At 48.0% G+C, this 10,100-nt stretch overlaps 1 protein-coding gene across 1 annotated transcript in view; it reads right to left on the reverse strand.

The window, feature by feature from the left end:
- Positions 1-732: 732 nt before the first annotated feature.
- Positions 733-10,100, reverse strand: part of pcdh7a (protocadherin 7a) — a 23,794-nt gene continuing 14,426 nt past the window's right edge. Inside the window, exons 5-6 of the mRNA XM_084687456.1 lie at positions 3,125-3,326; positions 733-1,253 (exon numbers count right to left, since the gene is read on the reverse strand). Coding sequence (XP_084543582.1) covers positions 733-1,253; positions 3,125-3,326 — 723 coding nt within the window. The remainder of the gene's footprint in view (positions 1,254-3,124; positions 3,327-10,100) is intronic.

Genomic DNA, 10,100 nt, shown 5'->3' on the forward strand with positions numbered 1-10,100 from the left:
AACCTTGTATTCCGAACTCCGACTACTGACACCTGTCAAAATCAATAAAAAACAAATCCCAATTGTTTTCCGATGTGAAAAATACCTGATTTTTGAACAAGTATTAATGACTTAATTATCGGTCTGGGTGCTGCAGAGGAAGCAGGTTTTTTGGTAGTCGAAGACAGATCCTTCTTGATAGGTTCGAATCTGGTTGTATCCTAAATCCCTGACGAGGGTTACAAGTATAAAAGCATGTTGGGTTTTGTGTGTTCAGACTGATCTGATTTGTGGTCAGATTTGTGTTGGTCCTCCGTTTCTGGAGGTGAAAGTTCAGAGAAGACACAACTGATTCCAGACCAGTCACTTCTGTAAATAATAGAAAAGGTCTTGAGATAAGAAAGAGCCCCTAATCAGAGCAGGGACCGACTCTGCTGAAGTCTTGATACATCAGTCGCTTTAGCTGTATATAAATATCAGGCAGCATTGACCCCTAAACCATTTTCTTCTTATTATTTTTTGGCAAGGAATCAACAACAGTCTTTTTCCCACAGTCCACATCTTCTCTTTTTTTATGTGGATTTTCCTTGCCTTTCTTTTGTCATGTCTGCTGCTAGAGTCTGAACAAAACATGGATTGATCCATTCCTTTCTAGAAATGGGTGTGATGGAAGGGGAGGAGGAAGTGGTGGTGGAACGGGGGAAAGGGGCGGGCGGGCGGGACGGGGGGACGCGGGGGGCACTTTGCCGTCCCTCACAGGTAAACTTCTCTGCGAGACAGCGTGAGACAGGATGTGGTCTTGTACTCTCCTCCCGTGCGCGTCAGTGGTATGACCTCTGGAGGGTTCACCCCCTCGCCCGCCTCCTCCTGCCCGTGGCTCCTTCCAAACCCGGCGGAGCTGAACGTGTCGTAGGATGCCGAGGTCATTTTGCGGTTGAGGAGGTTACGGTTGTGATCACCCACGTTGCGGTTCCTGTCTCCGCCGCCCAGGCTGCCCATAGGATCTCCATTGGCCAGCGCTAACCTGGCTCCTCCCACCACGCCCGCCTCCGAACTGCCCGCGCTGTCACTGTCGCTGTCTTCCTCATCGCCATGGTGATTGTTGTTTCGGTCGCCCGAAGCGAAAGTGGAGAGGTGCGGGGGGTCGCTGCCGTGGCGAGGGCGTGTCCGTGGCGATGGGCCGATGGGCATCCAGCAGGTGTCCGAGTGTCCAAATTCATCACACTCCCTAGTGCACTGGCCTGTCAGGGTCACATCGGGAAGCTGCCTGGCATCTGGGGGAGAGAGACCACATGAGACCACACTGAACTGCTGCTCTCTAAAACCCAGACTGTTCCAGAGCACTGTTGCCAGGGGCGACAGATTTAAAGGTGAGAAGTCAATTTGACACCTCATGATGTTATCCGTCTGACAGACAGGTCAAACCATCAGAACCTATGAACACAGAGGGACTTTAAACACGTATTCTAGGGGAGTGCAAGAAAATTGATTAGGGTTGAGCCCAGGTTTGGGTCAGGGGCCAGTGATGACACCATAGAAGAAGTCACAGCTCTAATGCTCCATGCAAAAAAAACATTTGCATCCAAAACACCCGTGTCACAAGGGGGTAGGACACAACAAGGATGATAAATGAAGAATGTTAATGTGAAAGTACTTGTAGGTGTGCCTCCATGTGTCTGTGTGTGTGTGTGTGTGTGTGTGTGTGTGTGTACTTGTACTGCTTGTGTGCCTGCATGTGTGTGTGTGTGTGTGCGTGCTTGGACTGCTTGTGTGTCTGCATGTGTGTGTGTGTGTGTGTGTGTGTGTACTTGTACTGCTTGTGTGCCTGCATGTGTGTGTGTGTGTGTGTGCGTGCTTGGACTGCTTGTGTGTCTGCATGTGTGTGTGTGTGTGTGTGCTTGGACTGCTTGTGTGCCTGCATGTGTTTGTGTGTGTGTGTGTGTGTGTGCTTGGACTGCTTGTGTGCCTGCATGTGTGTGTGTGTGTGCGTGTGTGTGTGCTTGGACTGCTTGTGTGCCTGCATGTGTGTGTGTGTTTGTGTGTGTGTGTGCTTGGACTGCATGTGTGAGATGTGTGAGAGGAACTAAAAAAACACAAAGATTTACCCCCCAAAACATTTTAAAATGGGTTGCTTTATAGAAAGTGTGAAGTGCAGACAGCACCAGCGGAGCTGCAGCTTGTCTGGTGATGACGGGCTTGGCTCTCTGGAGCAGAACAGTGTGATAGACAGCACAGCCACCAAGGACAACAAGACCTTGACGGAGATAGGCCAACACTGGCTCTGCCACAAACAAAGCATGGAGCAGTGAGAGAAAAAGAATCAGTTTTTGCCTCTCTGTCCTTGAAAGTAGAAACATACAGAGAAAGAGAGAGAGAGAGAGAGAGAGAGAGAGAGAGAGAGAAAGAGAGAGAGAGAGAGAGAGAGAGAGAAAGAAATTGTGATGTGAAATTATGTGCACTGAAGAATGTTCCATTTGAAAAGCTGAATAACCAAATAATCCAGGTAGACAAAGGAACCAGAGTTTGTGTCAAGGACTCAGGGTGGGGGTTAGACTACCCTCATCACACCTACACTATCTGGAGGAAATGCTCAAGGATTGTGGATTTGGCTACAGGTTCTTTTCATTCTGATGTCTAATTTAATGTTGTGAATGTATAGTGTTTGTGTGAGTGTGCTGCTGCTGGTGGTGCTGGTGGTGGTGGTGGTAGTGGTCGGGAGGGGGTAAAGTATGTGTCTTAGTGCATGCTTGTGTGCTCTCTGTGTACATTCTCTGAATATTGCACATTCTTGCATGTCTTTGTGTGTGTGTGTGTGTTAGAGTTTCCCGTGTCCTCTTGTGTTTGTGAGGATGGATCTATCAGGAAACAACACCCTGCTCCAGACAGACTGATAATCCCAAACACAGGCGTATAGAGGCCTTATGTTCCTTCCAGAAATAAAGAGGATTAAGTCAATCATTTGTCAAATCTTTTAAATCTTTGCGTGTTTGTCTGCGTATGTATGTGTGTGGGTATTTGTGACTGTGTGTGTGTGTGTGGGGGGGGTATTTGTGACTGTGTGTGTGACTGTGTGTGTGTGTCTGCGTATGTATATGTGTGGGTATTTGTGACTTTGTGTGTGTGTGTGTACAGGCGTCATCCTCACCATTCTCCACATGCTCCTCCTCTCCCACACTGCCCTCTGGGGTGGTGCGTTCGTACCCCTCCTCTGGTAGCGGAAGCGCCCCCAGCCGCGGCCCCGACGATCCTTTACTACTCGGGGTCTCGGAGTCCTCCAACCCGCTATCATAGCAGCCACCGTCATGGGGCTGACTGGCCACTGAGAAAGTCACCCGCCTTAGGGTCGCCTGTGGAGATGAGGGGAGGGGTCGTACATGTGAGATTATCAATATGGCATTTCTGGGATTATTCATCTGAGATTATTCATCTGAGATTATAGAGACGGCGTAATAATAAAGATACAATATGGGATTATCTGATCAGTGGTGATTAACATATGAGCTGCTTTAGCACGGATTGCAAGAATCAATATCTTAGGGACGACAGACCGCATTGGCAAAACCAAATATATTTTTTAGTTTTCTTCAACAATTTAAACTATGAACTACATCATGTATAGTTCTCATTTGTATCAATTCCAATAGTGACCAGCAGGGAGAGCTAGTGCAGTATAATATGTATAGCAAACAATTCTGTCATTGACACTATCACCATGTCTGCTTGGCTGGCTACTTGGTTGAAAACCTTGTTTCAGAGTGAGTTGTCAACAGCATAATGGGCACAGGGACAATGCCAATCCTCACAAGTTATCTGGTCCTGACTTGTCCGTCTTAGACTTGTGTCAAAATTAACCAATTTTTGTAGTTGATAAAACACAAACTCAAGTTAAGCATTTGATTATGGTTTTAATCCACAATTGGTCAGATAATGGTCTATATATGAAGAGCATGACTCATCCAGGTCTAGATAGATATTTGTCACTTCACAGCATACAATGAGAGAGAGAGAAGGAGAGAGAGAGACAGAAAGAGAGGCCGAGACAGAGACAAACAGGGGAACAAAGAGAATTAAAGACAGACAGAGAGAGACATAGTGTGTGTATTAGCGTATCACAGCAGCTAAATGACTGCATCAGAGCTCAGAAAGATCGATGTGTGCCAGGAAGCAGGTTTTCACCAAACAGCCTCGTATCTCCACACTCCCTCAATTATCTCCACACAGAACACCAAGCCTCCAAATGAGACCGCCTTTCAAACAGGCACAGGCACGCCATGATGACACAAGGGAAGAAATGGAAGACGTAGATTAGGAACGGGAACCCCCCCCCCCTGATTATCTGAGTGTGGGGGGGAGGGGGAGGAGTGGATCACTCTGAGGACAGAGAGAGGGAGAGAGAGAGAGGGAGCAGTACTTAATGAACATGATGGAGGAGAAGGAAGAGATGGAAGGAGAGGAGCAATGGAATTAATTAGGCGGAGGGGGACATGAATGCAGCTCTCGGATGAAAGAGGGAAGAGAGAGGGAGGAAGGGAGAGAGAGAGAGAACGAGAGAGGGGAAGTAGGAGATGTGGAAAGAAGTGGTGTGAGGGAGTGAGAGGTAGACGGAGTGAGGGCAAGATGGAGAGAGAGAGCAGGGTCAGGGAGAGAGAGAGCAGGGCCAGGGAGAGAGAGAGCAGGGCCAGGGAGAGAGAGAGCAGGGCCAGGGAGAGAGAGAGCAGGGCCAGGGAGAGAGAGAGCAGGGCCAGGGAGAGAGAGAGCAGGGCCAGGGAGAGAGAGAGCAGGGCCAGGGAGAGAGAGAGCAGGGTCAGGGAGAGAGAGAGCAGGGCCAGGGAGAGAGAGAGCAGGGTTGGAAGCGCTTCAGTTTGGCTCCCAGACTGGGAGGCTCACACGAGGCCTGTGGTGAAGCCCAGTTCCTGTCTGCGCCCGGACCACTGACATCCACGCTGCATCACACTTCACCTGGGCTTCTATCTCATTCTATCTATTCAATCCCCCCCCCGTCTCTTTTGTTCTTTATCCCTCTCTCTCACTCTCCCGCTCTGTCTCACTCCCCCTCTTTTACCTCTGTTTCGCACTCTCTACCCCCCCCTCTCTCCCTGTCTCTCCCCTCTCCTCTCTTTCCCCTCCTCTCTCCATCTCTACCTTTCTTTCTAACTCTCTTGTCATTTGCTTCTCCCAATAGTTCTGCACCCCCCAGCCGTGCAGTGTGATGATGTAGTGATCGATGCCCTTGACCTCCTTATGAGTCCCTGTCCACGTCCCCGCCAGCAGCTTTATTGACCCATAACTCCTCTGCACTTTCCTTCCTTCCTTCCCTCTCTCTTATCTCTATCCCCCTCCCTCCCTCCCTCCCTCCCTCCCTCCCTCCCTCCCTCCCTCCCTCCCTCCCTCCCTCCCTCCCTCCCTCCCTCCCTCCCTCCCTCCCTCCCTCCCTCCCTCCCTCCCTCCCTCCCTCCCTCCCTCCCATTTACTCTATTTGTCTGTCTCTCAATCAATCTGCTTTGTCTCTTTAGCTCATTCTCAATTAATAACTTGACCCTCTCACTGTGTGTGTGTGTGTCTGTTTCCTTGTCAGGGTGATTGGCTGCAGTGGGGCATTTAACCAGACAATGCCTGGATAACTATGTATGTGTCAGACTGTAACACAGTCACACACACACACTTGGCCAAGGTCCAGTTCCTATCCCACTGTATGAATGTAAGCCTGATAGAAGATTAATTGAGTTTGACGGCCGACATAAAAAAGCTTCACTTTAATCTGCCACGGGCCATTACGACTCACTACTGCCTAAAGAGACAGTCATATAGACTGTGTGTGTGTGTGTGTGTGTGTGTGCAGGATTACAGATTTTGAGAGATTACATTATTTCTTCATTGTGATCAGAGTATGTGTATCACGTGGGAACACCTTTCAGTCCTTATAGTTATGTGTGATTATTAAACAGTGTGTGTAACTGTAAAGTTCAAGTGATACATGACTACACATTTGGGTCTGTGCATTATGAGGGGGTTTTAATTAAGCATATGTGTGTATGATGGTGTGTTTGTGTGCAGGACAGCCCAAGCATCAAGGTAATTAGTGTGTAAACCTCCTCGCTGTCGGTTCAAAGAGAATTAACGAGGGCTGGTTAATTAACAGTCTCCATCTTTCCTTGTTACATGAGTCTGCATATTCAACACACTCTCACAGGGTGTGTGTGTGTGTGTGTGTGTGTAATGTGTGAACTGATTTATGTGAGTGCGTCCTTTTTATTATTTGTGTTTATGCCGCTGTGTGTAAGTGTGTGTGTGTGCGTGTACATGGGTGTGTCAGCATGTAATTATTTTGTGCCAGTCTCTGTGTGTGTGTGTACATGCATATATTTATCTGTAGCCACACCAGTCTGCATAACAAACAGACAGGATGCGACTTATGCATAAAACAAGACTTCAAATATAAAATTTAAAAAAATCAGAATCACATAACCTCAAGACCACTCCCTGTATCACTTACTGTCAACAACTACTGCAAAACCAATTCTGTATCCCAGCAACTACTGCAAAGTCACTTCTTGTAACTCAACAAGAACTACAAAAGCACTTCCGGTATCACCACAACACACTGCAAAACCACAGAACAAGCAAGCAAACAGACACACAAACTGTTTTCAAATACACAGCAGACGTCCTTCAACTCTTAGGGCTGGTATCATTTGTCCTACTATAGAAGCTGTCCCTGTGGGGTCAATGTTTGTGTAGGTGTAGTTGTGTTGTGTAAGAGTTGAGGAGTACTGTGGTATGTGGGGAATGTTGAGCGTGTTAAGCACCTCTGCAGACAGGTTCAGACTCAGCTCAGGTGATATGATGCAACCTCGACAGAATCCTGCAGCTGTGACACTGACGGTCAGTGATGAGTACACACACACACACACACACACACAGATATACATCCATTAACAGACAGAAAAGCTCATGATTCTGGAGAGTGGGTGTGTGTGTGTGTCAAAGTAGGACTACCTCTGCACTAAAAATAATCATTGCTACACTTCTTTTTCAACCCTCCTTAATCTCTTCACTTGTTCCATTTGCTTCTCTTCCACTCTGGTCGTTTCCTCTTTCTCTCCATCTCTCCCTTTCACCCACATCCTCTATGTCTAACTCTTTTGCTCAGTCTATTTCCTATACCCCCTCAATTCCACCTCCCTCTGCCTCCCCCTCCCCCCCTTCCCCCTCCCCGCTCTGTCCCTTCCTTACTCCCCCTTACTCTCCCCTTCCCTCCCTCCCTCCAGGAGCAGGTAGAAAAGAGAGCTTCTCAGCAATATCTGACTATCAGGCCTCTGTGGGAGGAATACCAATCACTATGCTGCACTGCAGAGAGGGAGGGAGGGGGAGAGAGACAGAGAGAGAGAGAGAGAGAGAGAGAAAGAGAGAGAGAGAGAGAGAGAGAGAGAGAGAGAGAGAGAGAGAGAGGAGGGGGGAAGAGGGAGCGGGAGGCGGGTAAGAGAGAGGGGGGCAACTGAGTGGAGGGATTGAGGAAGGAGGGAGGGAGTGACACAGAAAGGGGGGGGGGAGTGCAAGAGACATGGTTTGGAAAGACGGGAAGAGTTGAATGAACGACCTGATAAAGAAGGAGAAAGAGAAAGAGGGGAGACTGGATGAGGAAGAAGAGAGAGAAAGAAAGCAGTGACACTCACACACGCAGGGCTTGTGCCCCCCTAACAGGCTGAGTGTGAGGAGTGTGTCGGAGCAGGAGAGAACATGAAATGCAGCAGAGAGGTCATCTGATCAGCCCTGTGCTGTGCTAATACTGCTGCAGTGTGCACAGCGCCCCACTGTGGACCACACAGGAAGGACAGCACCCAGCTGCGGTGACCAGCCAGGACCCCAGAAGCAGCCACGCTGGCTGGAGCTCCAGACAGAGGCAGCAGAGGGTTGGGCTGTACGAGCAGGATCATATTGTTGTTTGCTTGTAGAGTTGATGTGGGTGCCCTGAATACATTTGGAAAGGATTGACTTTCAGTTGAGCTTGCAACAATCTCAAGAACAATAGCAATGTGTGTGTGTGTGGGGGGGTGTGTGTGTGTCCATAATAAGAAGCTCTTTGACAGCTTTATCCTATTGAGTCATATTGTCCCACTGTATGGAGAGACAACAGGGGATACTGAGAGGGGCTTTACAGGATAAATACCCCTGGTTCAGATTAACTGCTTTTGTGTGTGTGTGTGTGTGTATTATTGAAAGCGTTCCACTGTCAGTCTCCAAAGCAGTCATCTCCTCCGGTCACCATGACAGTGGTCATTGTGGAGAATGACACAAACAGGATGGTGGATTTACAACCACCCCACTGTGTGTGCGTGAGAGACGGCATGCATATGTATGTCTACCATCAGAAATGCATTCATTATTGGGTCAAAGTGTGTGCGTGTGTGCGTGAGGAACTACTAGTTGCGTAGTTCAGGCCTATTGTTCATTGAGAAAGGCTGGTAAAGAGAACAGTGATGTCTCTGTAAGGCCACTATATAAAATAGAATAGGGATGTCTAGATAGAGTGGTAGGAAACTCCCTCACACACACACACACACACGTGCACGCACGCACATGCACATAAACACACACACACACACTCCCTGTAGAGAGTGATTAGAGCTGATGCTGTGAACAATAGACTGAGTCAATAAAGGACCAGAGAAACATCCGGAGACCAGAGCAAGGTCTCCCTCCTCCCTCCTTCCCTCCCTCCCCCACCCCTTTCTCTCTTCCCCTCTTTGTCTCATGATCCTTCCCTCTGTATCCCACTTTCCCTGCCTCCCTCTCATTCTCCCTACCTCTATCCCTCTCTCTCACTATCCCCCTATCTCTCTCTCTCCCTCTCCCCCATCAATTTTTTTCTCTACTTCCATCCATCCCTTTACCTTCTCTCCTCTCTCTCTCTCTCTCTCTCTCTCTCTCTCTCTCTCTCTCTCTCTCTCTCCCACTCCCTCTCTCTCTCTCTTCCCCGTTCTCTCTGTCTCTTCCTCTCGTTTACAGTAAATACTCTGACTGGCTAAGCCAACAGTAGCTGACTATGAAATACCAGAACATGTTTAAATCCATTGTGTCATTTTAGAATTTAAAGTCACTCACTATTGGAGGTTAAAGATTGTGCTGCTAGTGCTTAACTCACGGACGCATGCACACACACACATTTGTGTCACAGTCATACTGAATTATCCACACACACATACAATCCCACATGGGCTGAATGGAGTGGGTGGGTGAGTTAATATGTCTGTTTCACGTGTGTGTGTGTGTGTGTGTGTGTGTGTGTGTGTGTGTGTGTGTGGAACCCTATTGCAGCCCTGTCACCCCTGTGACAGACACAGTGCCACAGAAACGTCTCGAGGCCCGACCCTGGTTGCCGTGACAATGGCCTCAGTGTTTGTGAGTGACAGAGAGAACCTCAGGGATACAGAGGGGGCGTTATATTGGGACACACAGACACACACACAAGGAGGACACTGTCCCCTTTCTCTTCTCCACAGCTAGTTCACTTTCTCTCGCTCCCCGACACACCAATGCTCAATCATTCTCACACTTCTCATCAGCTTTGACGCAGAGGAAAACATAAAACAACTTTCTCTCTCTCTCTCTCTCTCTCTCTCTCTCTCTCTCTCTCTCTCTCTCTCTCTCTCTCTCTCTCTCTCTCTCTCTCTCTCTCTCTCTCTCTCTATCTCTCTCTCCCTCTCTCTCTCTCTCTCTCTCTCTCTCTCTCTTCTCTATACTTCTCTATAAAGTTCTATATAATAAATATGATTGTCATTTTCCTTGAGCAATAAAGTATACTGATATGCAAACAGACTATTCATAGGAGTGTGTGTGGTGTAACTTTGTGTGTGCCTAGACAGTTCTTTACACCAGAGACAGAGAGCAGAGCCATTCAGCATAGAGCTAATGAGAAAAAATACTTTTTCCTCAACTGCTGCAGCACACACACAGAGACACACAGACACACACACAGACACGTACACACATGCCACAAACTACTTTTTGTATCACGATTGGAGACCATTCAAATCTAAATGTACACTAATGGGACAAACTGGGACAAATATGGATCATGGTGTATTTCTGTTACACACAAACACACACACTAGCACACACAC

The sequence above is a fragment of the Hypomesus nipponensis genome, chromosome 22, assembly GCF_054491055.1.
Source record: "Hypomesus nipponensis isolate SF chromosome 22, ASM5449105v1, whole genome shotgun sequence".
In the NCBI taxonomy this organism is placed as follows: Eukaryota; Metazoa; Chordata; class Actinopteri; order Osmeriformes; family Osmeridae; genus Hypomesus; species Hypomesus nipponensis.